Source organism: Musca vetustissima, unplaced genomic scaffold (assembly GCF_032173495.1).
Source record: "Musca vetustissima isolate MV318-11 ecotype Yass unplaced genomic scaffold, APGP_CSIRO_Mvet_v1 utg789, whole genome shotgun sequence".
Classification (NCBI taxonomy): domain Eukaryota; kingdom Metazoa; phylum Arthropoda; class Insecta; order Diptera; family Muscidae; genus Musca; species Musca vetustissima.
The window spans coordinates 42,772-59,550 of NW_026874359.1; the positions used below are offsets into that span (position 1 = coordinate 42,772).

Consider the following 16,779-nt stretch of genomic DNA (forward strand, 5'->3'; position numbering starts at 1 on the left):
AAGTAAGACTCGAATCGATTCAGATCGTAGAACACTCTGCCGTTTGTAGCAGTCGTTAAATGAGTGGGACTTAGGTCGTTTTGGATCGTAGGTCTGCCTCTCGTGGATAAATTAATGTTATCACTATTGCAACGATATTAAGTTTATACCCTTGAGCGGAAATGCAGTTTAATACTATCGGAAGCTGTAGTATTAAACTGCAAATAAAATAAAATGTGGTCTAAATAAACGGTCTCGAAGGAAAACGACCTAGTACCAATGATCTTCTGGACTGACGACGGGAAGCTTTGACGCTGGTCCTGCAACTATCCCAATAACATAGGTTACTGGTCTCCTTTCCTTAATGTTGACATCCTAACGCTGGGGTATTATGCGAAGTCGTGCCCATCAATCGAACGGAGCCTCAAAAAGTAGGTAACTCGTCGTCCGAGACCGTTAGTGATATGAGCCCTTCCAAGACAGATAATGCCAGTAGTAGTGCGCCGACCTCAGCGGACAAACCGGTGCTCCTGAGGCAGAAGGCCAACGAGGCGTCAGTACCAAAAATTGCCACATTCAAAGAAGCCATGGATAGGATACGTAGTTAAGGACGCCCACATGATCAGCTAGAAGATATACTGAATTTGCGCTAAATCAAATGTGATTGTTTAGACTCTGCTCTTTTAGTAGTGCTATCATAAAATAGTTGGTACTTTTTTGTTATTTTAATATTATTTTGTTAATTTTACTTCAAGGGGAACCAATTTTATAGGGAAATTGCATAAACATTTTTATAATTGTATATAGGATATTTTTTTTTAATTCTTTATTGTATATTACAACATTGTTAGTTAGTATATTGTAATGTAAAATTGTTTGGATTTATTACCTTATGCATTACTATGTATGAAATAAATGAAATAAATCAAGTATCATCTTAAACCTTTGTGAAAAAAAGACTTAGCATTCGGTCTCGCATGACATTGGGATGATGAAAATCTGACCTATTAACAAGATTTATGACATTTTCATCACAAATAGGTCCATATCTCAGGCCTATTTCGTCATTAGGGCGACGAGACCTGCCTGTGCTCTAAATGCCAAATGACATGTTTCTGAAGAAAAAAGTCAATTTTTGAATCAGCTGTGAAGAAATTTTTGTGGACAAAAACCACTCATCATTCGGTCTCGAATGTTCCGATAGTAGTCAAGATAGATAATGTGAAGGCGGTCATTGGATAATGTGAAAGCACTTAACGAAAGGAGTAATCGATTTCATCCAAACTTTGCACATCTTAACATTTCTTCCAAACATAGTTCAAGTTCGAAGATGGGGAATATCGGTCCACTCCACAAAATGGCCAAAATTTTCCGATTTGAACCAAACTTTGCATAATCTATTATCTTTACAAAGCCTATATCAAGTCCAAAGGTGGGACCCATTGGTCCACTCCTTCTGGTACCTCCCCCACAAAGGGTCAACATTTTCAATATTTATAAATCCAATAGCAGGCGAATGGAATGCCCGATTTGAACAAAACTTTGCACAGCCTGTTATCTTTACCAAACCTAGATCAAGTCCAAAGGATCAAGTCTGAAACATCCTTGATAAAAACATATACCTAATAAGAACAGAATAATAAAAGCTGTATGTTACTGGGAAGACCTCCTCCGCAAACTATAGGGTGAGGGTATATAACTGTCGGAAACACCGACAGACACTTTTTTACTGGTCTTATCGAAGAAACCGATACTTCCTGAGATATGGGCCTCCAAATTTTCAAAAGGACCCTTTCATAGCTCTCAAAAACAAAGTGGATTTCAATTAAAAGCAACAGAAAAGAATATTGCAAAAAATACACACAATACATTAGGCCTCTAATCAATGCAATAAACCTTTAAAATGATAATGGAGACCCATATCTCAGGAAGTGTGGACTACTTTGATAATGGAAATACATTTTTGGGCTTAACTCTAGTTTAGTAAAAACGATCAGATTTTTCTGAAATGTTTTCCAGAGGTATGTATTTTTACCCTAACTATGGGGATATCTTTTTTCTTGGGGGACGTACCCGGTTACCCGGTTATTTGACCCGGAAGTTTGGGTACGGGTACCCGGTAATATCCGGTTCTACGGATCCGTTGTAATCAGGGTCTCAAGGTCTAGCTATGAATTTCAAAACGACCGCCACCGAGCCCTGAACTTTACTTTTTCCAAATTTTCTTAAGAGTGTATCTTTGAAAACTTGACCATAGGAACCCATAAAGCCATCAACTGGACTTATGCCGAAAATTTGAATAGATAAAACACTTGTATTCAATTAGGTTCCGGAACATAGCATATAAAATAGCCAGCAACTGTTATCGAATGGACAATATTACATCTAAGGGGTTATATGACACGATATAATTTTCATTTCTTGGTGACATAAGCATCCACATCGACTGGAAATTTTTCAAATGGTCATTCGGTTGTAGAACTACACCTTAGTTACGCGTAATTTCAAAACACGGGTTATGAGGGAAGCACATAATAATTATAGCTTGTTTTCTATCATCATCATCATCAGGAGAACATTAAAAATAGAACACATTTAAATTTTTTTCTATGCCGGCCCACCCGCTATTTTTGAACTGTGTTCTATTACTCGCACTTCATGCAATACCCGTCAGTGAACCAGCCAGTCAGTCAGCCATTCAACCAACCAGATATCCTCTTGTTATTTTTCTAAATGTGTTGTTTGTTGTGTATACGATCGAAAAGCCATTAGAAGAAGAGGTAGAGCGGGGGTGGGGTAGGCGACAAACGGCATTCATACAAGTTAATATTTTGTTAGGTATTTTTTTTTTCGAATAGGTGGTATTTAGTTTCAAAATTCTAATATTTCTTTATTTTTTCTTGTTCCTTCTCTCTAATTGCATTGAAACAAAATAGTACACACACAAAATTTTGGGCCTCTTCCCATCAGAGGAACGCACAACTACACCAAACAACACAGCCTGCTGCTGGTGGCTGCTTTACGCCTTTACTTTCTTTCTTCCGGTAAACACTTGAAAATAGACGAAACAACAAAAAAAAAATCATCACACGCACACACAAACAAACACACACTCAGCAGCAAAATGAAAAACAAATTTTTCCAAATTCTTTTTTTCTCTGCTTTGCTTTTCTTGTCATTCGTTTGTTAGCCTTTTTTTCTATTTTATTTTAATATTGCTTTCGTGTTTGCTATTTTCGTTATTCTTTCTTTTAGTTTTTCGTATTTGTCATTTTCCTTTCGTTTAGTGTTCTGGTAATGCTGCTGATGCTTCTTCTTAACGCCAGCGACGACAATGAACTGTCTCTCCCATACTCATTAATCTCATATCTGTTTTTTTTCTTCTATTGCAAAAAAAAGAATTGCAGCGGCTGGGCGGCAAACAAAAAAGACAAACTAAAGCAAAACACCAACACACACTATTGTAATCCTCTTTTTTAGTTGGCTAAATGCAAATCCATTCGTGATTTTTTATGTTATTTTTAATTGAAACTATTTCTTTTTTTCTTTGCTTTATTAATTCAACGGAGACACCATTGAATTGTGGTCGGTCTCCTTCCTTTCCGATTTGCAAGAACCACACAAACACACACACACACTCAAAAACGGATTAGCGGCGTTGTTGTATTTTCCAACAGACTTCGTTCTCTAATCGCAAAATTTTTTTCTTATTGCATTCTTTTCTTTTTGCATGTAGCTGTTTTTCATTTGCCATTTTTCTTTTTTTCAATTTTTGCACATTTTTACACTCAATTTCAACACTCACTATTCCAATTGAGTTTATTAACGGAATTCGTATTATTTTATTTAGATTTTCTGCAAGATTAGTTGTGTTTAATACGCTTTTTTACAGAACGCGTTAATTTTTTTGCTCCTTCTTGCTTGAAAATTCCTTTCCTTATGATTAGGGTGATGTAGGTCGACTTTTGCACTATTCGATTAATCGAAATGAAAGTGGGAATAGGGAGCTAAAAGAATAAGAATGTTGTGCTAAAAGGGAATTGCAAAGGTACGAATTATGGTAAAAGGGAATATACAACTATTGTTGCCGTTACACTATGTTTACAAAAGGTACGACAGTTGGAATCATGTATAAATTGCCAAAAATTTCAAAAGTTAAAGGCATGACAAAAATGAATCCGTTGCATTATTAATACAACAACCACATATGGACTTAAATATATGTTATCGCGGTATGGGCTCCTGATTACAACGATATACTTTTTCTTGCGGAAACCCGGAAATATGGAACTTCAAAGTTCCTCAAAGTCCATACATCCTGAAATATAGGTCCAATGGTTTTTTCATCGATATGAAAATTACATTTTTGTATGCAGGGCCAAAACCGTATTGTCCTTGTAAAAAATAGGGGAAAATACAAGGGCCCTAGCAGAAATTTAAAGGTCCATACCTCAGGGCCAAAATAAGAGCCTCAAGAACTACCTATATTACCGCGACCGGGTTCTAAATTAGCCTAATTTCGTTGGAACCGATGAATTTCCTATTTAAAATTAACTATAGAAATATGGATAACATTTTTAAATGCTTGAGGATCTGAAGATCGATAGCTTTCCATTCGAAAGAAGAATCGTATGCGTTTATGTTGCAACCGTTTACATATTCGATATTCCGGTTCTGACTCCTCGATTTTTATGTCCAAAAAAGTTGCATTCTAAATTGTCTGCAGTCAAGCAGACTCGGAGACAGATAAGTGGGTTTAGATGGACAGTTGAAAATATGCAGCGTATCGTGAGGTCATAGTCTATATGCAGAGCATGTGTATGGTATTATGTTGTCAATTTGGGCCCAATAGGGGCTAAACTATTCCCGTTGGTCTAGGCAGCTCTGGTGACTTTGCAGCTATAGTTTGTGGATTGGCATTTCATTCGCAAATCCCACCGGCGTTGCATAGAATATCACCGATCGATCTATTGCTTTGTGGGAAGTCAACCAGATTTCTTTATCAGTACCCCAAGAGCTGCTGCAGGATAGCGACTTAAAAACCTTGTGCTTGTTTCTCCTCTTGTCCCAAATAGCAATGGCATGCACTACTTAAATAAGCTATCGAAAGTTAACAACGCCCCCCCCCCCCCAAATTTTGGACTAGTTTGTTGTCGGAATCTGTGCACCATCGATTATGATGTTCAACGGTAGCTTCATTTCATGTGGTGAACATGAGGCTGAGTGTTTGGCGGCGGATATCTTCAAATCCTAAAATCATACAATCATGCCATAGATATGACCCCACCATGGGGAACTTCTTGTTTCACTTTACGGGCTTTAGACTTATCGAACATTTCAGAGTTTAGACTTATCTAACATTTGGTCTGTTCCCGTACTGCGAGAATCTACTCGATTTTACTATTTTCTTCGATATCATAAAAGAAAATTCGTTATCGTAGTAAAAAGTATTACATTCTTGCAGTACGGGAACAAACAAATTGTCATCTTCGAAGGCATTAAAGTCTCCAAAACTGTTCTACAGAACGGCCTATTCTGGTTATGTCCTCTGCTTATATGTGTGATTATGGCGTGTCATGCTGTTGTTGTGCTCTGCATTTTTCGGAACTCATGTTGATGTTGAGCTACTTTAGCTGCTCATGCATGGGAACTGGTGCCCTTGTTTATAAGAGTTAATAGGTCCATTCTCTGTGTTCTCACTTACTCTCCGACGTCTGCACAGACTCAAGCGTCTTTGCTATTGGGAACGGAAACGAATTCGGTCTGTACCATTTACCTCTATTGTCATCCTCCTCTTTCTTCAGTAGCAGGACTACCCTGCCAACAAATTGTGGGTGGTGGTATCATCCTTCGTAAATTTTGGCGATATCTCCTCGGCTTGAAGGGCTCTTATAGGATGAATCACAATCTTATTCGCCTTACCACCCTCTGGATGATATATAATGTGAAGATTAAAATAAGTCGCATACCTGTTCGGATTTGTTGCAGTTACTTAGTTAAATGTAACAGTCATTCTTCCTCCTGGTTCAGGAAAGTACGTTGAACACATGTTATGAGGTTGGGTCTCTTGGTTGGGTCTCATACATGGTGCCATTTACTTATAAATAATTAAAGCGGCGAATAGCTGTTCATCGTATAAATAAATATAAATAATAAATATACATCCGAGTACGCTGGTGCCGAATTTTTTCCTGGTCCCGAAGTTTTAAGACATATTTTTCATACAAAACTTTACACTTATAGCGAACTACGAATGTAACGAACTATTTATTCGGTCTCCTATTTCAGTTTTCAATTATTGTAATTCGGTTATAACGAACTTGCTATAAATATACTTAATCTGCTCAAAATATATAGTATAGTATAGTAATGATGTTCTGTTCCAGAACTGCAAGAATCTACCAATATTTACCATTTTTTTATATAAAAAAAATGTTACCATAGTAAACCCTTTATACATTTTTTAGGTTCTGGAATAGATCATTCATTTGCAATAAGATTTTAATATATTTATAGAATTTTTTACTATATATCTATATATTAATATATATCAGGTGAAGAGAATTCCAATTGGAATGGATTTCATACCATAAACGCACTAGTGAACTATAGAACCCTTCTTTTGCAATGCAAGACAATGTTATCGAGATAACGTATGCCTAGCCATTGTTATCGATTGTTCAAGTAAGACAGGGGTGGTTCACACGATGCCAGTGCCAAAGAGATTGTGCGATTTGTTGGTTAACAATGAAAATACAATGACTAATTTAAAATAGATTACATTATTAAATATTGTATAAATAAATGATTGTATTTTAATTAATATTTATTAATTTTAATAAAAATATAACAGTTTATTATCACAAAAGTGAAAAAATAGTTTTTTTTTTAACAATTTTGCATTGTCATTAATTAATTACAAATTTGATATAATAACGGAAAATTAATTTAAAAAGTAGAAAGTTGTTGAAAATTTAATGGCATTTATAATGGACGCTAGAAACAGAGTAGAAAAAATTGAGCTAAAACATTTTGTTAAAAATTGTATTACTTTGCAATAAGAAGCTAAAAGACAGAGTTGCATTTCTTCTTCATTTTTGAAACACATTCCACCTTTTTTATATATATTTTTTTAATTTAACCATTTCTTTAAGTACGGAAACACACCATATATTTTGATATCCTGAATTGTTATTAACATTTCATATATTGTTTTCAAAAATATATTTTCTGTTGTAAAAAGTTTTAATCGACCTAAATTAATTTATAATACCATTAACAATATTTGTAACATATTTCAATTTAATTGGTTATATTCGCTTACATTGTTGCCAGCAATAATCACCCAACATTTTAAACAATTTACAATTCTAAATTAGTATGGCGGGAAATAAATTGCTGTAATAAAATCAAATAGAATTGTAATAAAATTTTAACAAAATGAATTGGATCGGTCGGTAATTTACCATTGTTCGTGGTCTTTATAATTTGTACAAATAAGCGAGCAATAAACGATTGCAGTAAATTGTCATGCAATTAGACAAAGTGTGGACAAATTGGTCAGGTGGTGGTGACCAATAAAAGGATATTATTTAAAATACTGACCAAATGTAGACCAACAAATTTACAGGAAATTGATATCGTAAATTCTGTGGATTTTTGTAACATTTGAGATCAAATGGATCAATCACAAGTCTTTTTCAGATTGAAATTTTAGTTATAAAATTTGTTCATGTTGAACAAATTTAAAAAGTAAAGGAAATTTATTATGAAAATATACGTATGTTGAGTCCTTCATATCAAGATAAATATTTTCCTTTGACCTGACACAATTTCCCACTATTATCCTTGACTTAGATTTCATTTGAAGTTTTCAATCATTGTCCAATGGCAATGATTATGTCGTCTGCATAAATAAATTCTACACACATATGTATATAAACACAAAGGAAATACCCTTATTTGCCAAAATGACTCACCATCGAAATTCCTGAGGAAGTTCACAGCTACTACGGTGCATATCCTTCGGTGTCCAACTTCAATTTGTCGATTAAATTTACTTTAGATGTCTATCGGGATGTGTTTATTTGACACAAATCACCATTTCATGACATGTAAAAATATACAGACATACATACATGTTTGTATATATTTTGTCAGCATGTCAATTATTAATATTTGTCAATTTGTGAAAGTGAAGTGCCGGACACTTTGGCAAATTGTCAAATTAAGGTAGTTGGCTGCATGTTAAAATTTAAATTGTCCTCCGCAAAGTTGCGGTAATGCCATGGGCAGGGCAGTCAACAAATTATGGAATATTATATATTTTACGCCTTGTTGATGACTTGAAAAAAGTCTTCTTTAAAAAATCCACGCCTTGTTGATGACTTGAAAAAAGTCTTCTTTCAAAAATCCACGCCTTGTTGATGACTTGAAAAAAGTCTTCTTTAAAAAATCCACGCCTTGTTGATGTCTTGAAAAAAGTCTTCTTTAAAAAATCCACGCCTTGTTGATGACTTGAAAAAAGTCTTCTTTAAAAAATCCACGCCTTGTTGATGACTTGAAAAAAGTCTTCTTTAAAAAATCCACGCCTTGTTGATGACTTCAAAAAAGTCTTCTTTAAAAAATCCACGCCTTGGATAGGCATTGAAAAAAGTCTTTGTTAAAAAATCCTCGCCTTGTATAGACCTTGAAAAAATATTCTTTAAAAAATAAACGCCTTGTTGATGACTAAAAAAAGTCTCCTTTAAAAATCCACGCCCTGGATAGGCCTTGAAAAAATATTATTTAAGAAATCCATCACTTACCATAAACCTCAAGACCCTTTTTTATCGATCATGAACCCCCACCATGTAATTATGATGACCATAACAACAAAAGCAATAACATTTAGTTTTCACATGCAACAGCAATTAACCATTATTGTCATCGTCGTCATTGTTGTTGTTGTGGTTGTGTTGCTAATTTACCGTAATAAATAAATGCAATGCACAATTCCGAACTGTAAAAATGTAATCGAAAAAGTAATGAAAAATGAGATACAAAATTGTAAATAACGGTGCTTTAATTGTATTTGCATGCACTGCTGGCCACCCACACAAACACAGCCACACTCACACGTTGCAACAACAACAACTGCAACTGCACTATGAATGGAATGCAAGTTCTGATCTGAAACAAAAGTAGCAGTTCTGATTACCTGCACAGGGTCTTCATGTATTCCATTCCATAGCAAGTAGGAAGAGTGAAAGGGAGGGGTTATAGTTTTTAATCACTTTGTAATGATTCATTAAACACATTACATGGATTTTACAGCAATTCGAGAGAGACATTGCCGCGTTAGTTGTTGACGACAAATTGTTGTTGCATTTTTAATGTCAGTGTCAAGGACAAAGCAATTTTCTAATAGAAGGTGGGTTCGTTATTTTGTAAAAATGGAAGGATTGCCAGAACACACGATATTTTTTCAAGGCCTATCCAAGGTGTGGATTTTTTAAAGAAGACTTTTTTCAATGCCTATCCAAGGCGTGGATTTTTTAAAGAAGACTTTTTGAGAAGGCCTATCCAAGGCGTGGATTTTTTAAAGAATATTTTTTCAAGTCATCAACAAGGCGTGGATTTTTTAAAGAAGACTTTTTTCAAGGCGTGGATTTTTTAAAAAAGACTTTTTTCAAGGCGTGGATTTTTTAAAGAAGACTTTTTTCAAGGCGTGGATTTTTTAAAGAAGACTTTTTTCAAGGCGTGGATTTTTTAAAGAAGACTTTTTTCAAGGCGTGGATTTTTTAAAGAAGACTTTTTTCAAGGCGTGGATTTTTTAAAGAAGACTTTTTTCAAGGCGTGGATTTTTTAAAGAAGACTTTTTTCAAGGCGTGGATTTTTTAAAGAAGACTTTTTTCAAGGCGTGGATTTTTTAAAGAAGACTTTTTTCAAGGCGTGGATTTTTTAAAGAAGACTTTTTTCAAGGCGTGGATTTTTTAAAGAAGACTTTTTTCAAGGCGTGGATTTTTTAAAGAAGACTTTTTTCAAGGCGTGGATTTTTTAAAGAAGACTTTTTTCAAGGCGTGGATTTTTTAAAGAAGACTTTTTTCAAGGCGTGGATTTTTTAAAGAAGACTTTTTTCAAGGCGTGGATTTTTTAAAGAAGACTTTTTTCAAGGCGTGGATTTTTTAAAGAAGACTTTTTTCAAGGCGTGGATTTTTTAAAGAAGACTTTTTTCAAGGCGTGGATTTTTTAAAGAAGACTTTTTTCAAGGCGTGGATTTTTTAAAGAAGACTTTTTTCAAGGCGTGGATTTTTTAAAGAAGACTTTTTTCAAGGCGTGGATTTTTTAAAGAAGACTTTTTTCAAGGCGTGGATTTTTTAAAGAAGACTTTTTTCAAGGCGTGGATTTTTTAAAGAAGACTTTTTTCAAGGCGTGGATTTTTTAAAGAAGACTTTTTTCAAGGCGTGGATTTTTTAAAGAAGACTTTTTTCAAGGCGTGGATTTTTTAAAGAAGACTTTTTTCAAGGCGTGGATTTTTTAAAGAAGACTTTTTTCAAGGCGTGGATTTTTTAAAGAAGACTTTTTTCAAGGCGTGGATTTTTTAAAGAAGACTTTTTTCAAGGCGTGGATTTTTTAAAGAAGACTTTTTTCAAGGCGTGGATTTTTTAAAGAAGACTTTTTTCAAGGCGTGGATTTTTTAAAGAAGACTTTTTTCAAGTCATCATTTAGATATAGCTCCCATATATAGTTTCGTCCGATTTCAGGTAAATGGTGAACCAACCTCCCAATATTGGTCCGATTGAGATACAATTTTGCAGAGAGTATTGAATTAGGTCTAGATTGATGTAATGCCGAGTTTGGTTGAAATCGTTTCAGATTTAGATAAAGCTCACATATATAGTTTCGTCCGATTTTAGCTAAATGGTGCACCAAACTCCCAATAATGGTCCGATTGAGACAAAATTTTGCACAGAGTATTGAATTAGGTCTAGATTGATGTATGCCGAGTTTGACTGAAATCGGTTCAGATTTAGATATTGCTCCCATATATAGTTTCGTCCGATTTTAAATAAATGATGCACTAAACTCCCAATATTAGTCCGATTAGAATTGGAAAATTTTGCACAGATAACGGAATTAGGTCCAGATTGATGTCTTCGACGTTTTGTTGGAATCGGTTCAGAATTAGATTAGATATATAGATTTTATGTAAATGGCGTACCGAGGAATCGATGGTTGTTCTATATTCACGAAATTTTACAGCGTGTATTAAATTTAGTCTAGAATGATTTGGTTAAGTTTCAAATCGGTTCAGATTTATATATATCTCACATATATTCTTTAGTCCGATTTTATGCCAATTGTGCAAATGGAGGAGCATATGTCTGTTCGCTTTAAATGAAAAATTGCATAGCGTATTGGATTGAAGACTTTTCATGTTTAAATATAACTTCCATATATATTTTCATCCGATTTCATCAAAATGATGTACCAAATAACTAAAGTTTTTTTTTCCACTTAGGACGAATTTGTGCACAACATACCAAATCGAACCGAGAATAACGTGTATTGGATTTTGTGTCGAGATAAATTTTGTATAGCCCATAGTGTTGCAGCATACCAAATGGTCGATGCCACGGTTGCCCAAAGACAAAAAAAAAATGAATTTAATTCGTAGATGCAATTTCGCAACAATAGTCGACATAAATACAACTTATCAAGTAAAGACATTTGTAAGCCACATTGCCTAATATGCCTGATGAGCCGCTTAACCAATGGCGAAACGCGTCGCATAGTGGTGGGAATGTAGTATCTCTCTGGCTTTCCTTTTCATTGCAACTCCGATCATGTAGCTCATCTCGAAAGAGAAATTGATAAAAGACATCCATTTATATTTATAGATCTTATACATATTTTTTTCGATCCTTGACATAAAATTTTACAAAGATTTCAGATTGTATCTGTATGGGTTGTTTTTATTTTTTTTTTCAAATATCTACAACTTCATGCAGTTAATTTTGTTAGATTTCATTTCAATGGTCTCCAAGGATTATATGAATATTCTATCTAAAGGATATTGGAAAGGATCCCTTGTATGTACCCAAAGTAGTGCAGGGTATCATATAATCGGCCCCGTCCGACTTTTGAACTTTCTTTACTAGTTTAAATATATATTTGTTTCATCGAATATTCTTTAAAGTTCGTTATCGAAATGTAGATCATTACCAAAAATCCCAGTCTTATCTCAATCATGCATACCAAGAGTGATCTTTAAATACTATTTCAAATATTCTAAATTTTCTAGACGTTAATGAGTCAGTCTCAGTCAACCACTTACGGCAAATACTTAATTAATCATTTTGATAGTTTAGTAGATATAACTACCAAAAATTAATTATTTTTTTCGAAGACAATAAATCAGATAAGAATGGTATTTAAAGGGACTGCCCCTTTTCCAATGAAATACCGGTATAAAAATAAAATTTGTAATTCAGAAATTTTCCTACAGATAATCGGTCGAAGAAGGGAATTATTTTTTGATTTCATCGATTTTAAACCTTTATAGATTAGTCATTACATTTTAAACGGTTTTTAATCATAACCAGACATCTTTATTCGGCCCTTGTGATAACATATTTTGAATTCTATGACGCTATTAAAAATATTTCTATTTTAGTAAATTTTAATAAACTGTAAATGTATGGAAAATTCTTTGAAATTCCACATATTTTTTATTCAAGTTTTTTTAGAAGCATTTCCATTCATTTCCATTAAGATTTAAATGAAGAACCATACCCAGAAAAAAATCATAAATACATTGAGCATATCATATTACCGAAATCATGAAAAATCAAGTTCAAAATAAAAAAATTTGCAGTCACATCAAATACATCCCAACAACGAGTCACGTTTCACATCACAACAACCATCCAACAACAAACGACAAGAAAAAAAACAACAAATTCGGATTTGTTGTTTGACGACAGTAGCAAAAAGTAACTGTAACAAAACAATAATAATAGTAGCAGCAACAACAACGACAACAACAAAACTAATTAATTGTTACAGAGATAAGAGAGCGACAATAACAAACAACAACAAAAATCGTTGGGTACCTAAATGACTAAAAACAACAACAATGACAAAAACAATAATAGAACAACCACAGAGATGATAATTCAACCAAAATGTTAGTCTGACAGTTGACATTCCACACAGAAATTGTGTGACAGTTGTCGTTAAATGACGAAAAACATAAAGAAATTTAAGGTGTACTCGCAGTACTCCACTCCAAGCCACACCAGATTTAAATGAATTAAAAGTGTCGCACACTGACACACACACATATGTACATACATATATAGGCAGTCGGACAAATGAATCAACGAACGAACAATGCTTCAATTGGCAAATTAGCAAACAAAAAATGCAATGTAAAACGGTTTATTGTGTGGGGGAGAGACAGAGAGAAAGAGAGGGAATATCTTTCATTTGGATTTGTGTGATCCATTAACATTAATACACAAATGGAAAATGTGAATATATGTTTAAATTTATAACGACTTTTGGGGTTTTGAAAATAATATAAAAATTGTTGCAAAATATCTCCCATATTTTATACTAGCATAGGCCCGCTACGTTGTTAGCGGAATTTTTGTGTAGTTAAAATAAAAAAGCTACACAATATACTTTTTATATTTTAATATTTACCATAAATTTGAACTATTTCAAATAATGATAGGTCCTATATCTTATTTTTTTTAAGAAAATCTCAGATTTTACTCCGCATTTCTTTGGAACAGATACGTTGATACGTTATTCTACTAAATCGAGTACAACATATGATTATTATTATTACTTTCTCTATCCTCCCGATGGACCAATGCACATAGTTCGTTTTTTCATTTTTTTGGTCATTTAGGTAATTTCATGCTAATGGTAAATTATGTAGTACGTTTTAGTAATTGTGTACCCTTATAATACGAATTTATAATATAATATTTTGCACAGCGGATCATTTATTATACAGAGACCTGCCTTTATAGGGAAGATTTCCATTAAAATTGCAGAAATTTAGAAATTTATTTACGTGTTACAAAAGTATGGTTTAAAACATCATTGGAAATAAATATCAGTACTGTTACGAAAGAAATGTTAGAAACATTTGCATTTAAAAATGCCAACAATTTAGTATTCACTTATTTGTGTATGAAGTCTCGTCCATTTTTCACTATATCGGAAGTTTAAACCAAAGTTCAAAGTTGTACTTTCTAATACAAATTTTCGAAAAAAAAACATAAAAAATTTGAGGACTCTACCTCTAGTTGTTCTGTCGTTTACAATATTTAGTACAGCGCAAATGTCCAACAAAAATGCGAAAAGCATTTTTTCATAGAAAAAACCTTACACCAAATTCTATATCCACCCGTAATGTTTTGTACTTTTTAGTATATTTTACAACTTAATTCTTGAAAATATATATATGTATAAATGATTATTGTCATAATTGTCAGAGTTAAGTATTTTATTTATAACAGGATCCTATTTTTGTATTGAGTATTTGCTAGTACCGTGAGTAAAATTTACAAACTTTTTGGCAAAAAAGATTTGTTTATAGAGCATGTCGCTCTATTAGTTATAGTCTAATACTACATTTCAGATTTCAATTTCTATCTTTTCCATTATAATTTTATATTTTGTAACATTTTAGTACTAATTTCAAAAGTATATTACTGTCTAGCATAGTATTGATAATAGTTAAATCTACGTACCGCGTTACATATTTTCATTTCTTCCGGTTCTATTATACTACAGTATTTAGTAAATTTTAGTACTAATTTCAAAAAAATTATGCGTGACATTCTGTTTGTAATAGAGTAATCTAAATACTAAATTTCAGATTCTTATTTCTACCTGTTGCACTGTATTTTATTATTTGGTACTTTTTATCACCACTTTATTACTTATTTTCAAAAAATGAAATGCATAGCATTCTATTTGTAATAGATAATCCATATGCGAAGTTTCACATTTGTATCTCTATCGGTTATATTGCAATATAATATTTACAACTTTTTAGTACATTTTAGTATTAATTTCCAAAAATAAGTTTGCCCATCATTCTGTTTGTAATAGCTTAAGTTACATACATTTTTCAGATATATATCCCTACCTTTTCCATCGTTCTATAATATTTAGTACTTTTAGTACTAAGTTACTAAATTTGTTCACACATTCTGAATCGCTTATCATGGACAAAGCTGTGTACCAAATTTTACAGTTCTACTTCCAACCCTTCCGGTGTTTTACAGTTTCAGTACTTTTTAGTACCATTTTAGTACTGTTTTTCAAAAATATTTTTGCTAATAATTATATTTGTATTAGCTTAAGCTACATACCAAGTTTCAAATATGTATATATAACAATTCCATACAAATATAATATTTAGTACCTTTTAGCACCTTTTAGTACTAAATTCAAAATTTTTTTCACACATATTACTTCGCTTATCCTATGCAAAGCTGCATACCAAATTACAGAGTTCTACATGTAACCGTTTCCGCGTAATACAGTTTTAGTACTTTTTAGAACCATTTTAGTACTAATTTCCAAAAAATATTATTGCACCTCATTCTATTTGAAATTGCATAAACCACATATCAAGTTTCTGATATGCATCTCCACCAATTCCATTAAATACATTATTTAGTACTTTTTAGTACATCTAAGTACTAATTTCCAAAATTTTTTCACACATTCAAGTCCGCTCGTCATAGACAAAGCTTCGTGCCAAATTTCAAAGTTCTACATCTAACCATTCCCGTGTAATACAGTTTTTAGTACTTTTTAGTACCTTTTAGTACGAATTTCCAAAAACCCCGCCTTATCACACGCCTACTCACCAAACCCTACCTACATGCCAAATTTCAAATTTCTAGCTTTAGCAGTTTCGTCTGGGCGTTGATGATCAGTCAGTCACTTATAACGCAACTCTTTTATATATATAGATAAGGACTATGTGAAAACATGAACCTAAACATTAATTTTACAAAAAAAAAAAAGGAAAAAAGTGTTAGGTTTGGCCAGGTCGAAGAAAATATGGGGAACATACCAAAAAGTGGACCTATAATTGACAATTCTTCCAATCGATTGTTGCAAACCGTAATGTAGGCCAAATACAAATTTCTGCAATTTTAATTGGGGGTTTCCCTAAAAACTCAAATCCCTAAAACGTGGACCTTTATTATGAACACATGGTGGGGTGAAACATGTGTATAAAATCCTTAAAATATTGCAATTTAGAGGACAAGTTATATGAGTCATACCTAAAGCGGGACCAATATTGAAAACATTGTGTAGGCTTATGCCTAATTAAGGACCGGTATAGCTCAATTTCGAAGCTAATATTAATACCCTTTTTGGGACAAACTTTTGCACAGAGGGCTGATTTAGGTCCAGACTGATGTCTGCGAAGTTTAGTTAAAAGAGGTTCAGATTTAGATATTCCTCCCATATATAGTTTCGTCCGATTTTTTGCTGAATGATACACCAAACTCCCAATATTTGTCCGATTGGCACAAAATTTTGCACAGAGCTCTGAATTAGGTCCAGACTGATGTCTGCGAAGTTTTGTTAAAATCGGTTCAGATTTAGATATTGTTTCGTCCGATTTTTTTGGTGAATGATACACCAAACTCCCAATATTTGTCCGATTGGCACAAAATTTTGGACAGAGCTCTGAATTAGGTCCAGACTGATGTCTGCGAAGTTTTGTTAAAATCGGTTTGGATTTAGACATAGCTACCACATATAGTTTCA

General features: G+C 33.2%; 1 protein-coding gene across 1 annotated transcript in view; it reads left to right on the top strand.

Annotated features, from left to right (window-relative positions):
• The first annotated feature begins 443 nt into the window (after positions 1 to 443).
• LOC133333102 (carbonic anhydrase 2) overlaps positions 444 to 16,779 on the top strand; it is a 71,391-nt gene continuing 55,055 nt past the window's right edge. Inside the window, exon 1 of the mRNA XM_061541449.1 lies at positions 444 to 579. Coding sequence (XP_061397433.1) covers positions 444 to 579 — 136 coding nt within the window. The remainder of the gene's footprint in view (positions 580 to 16,779) is intronic.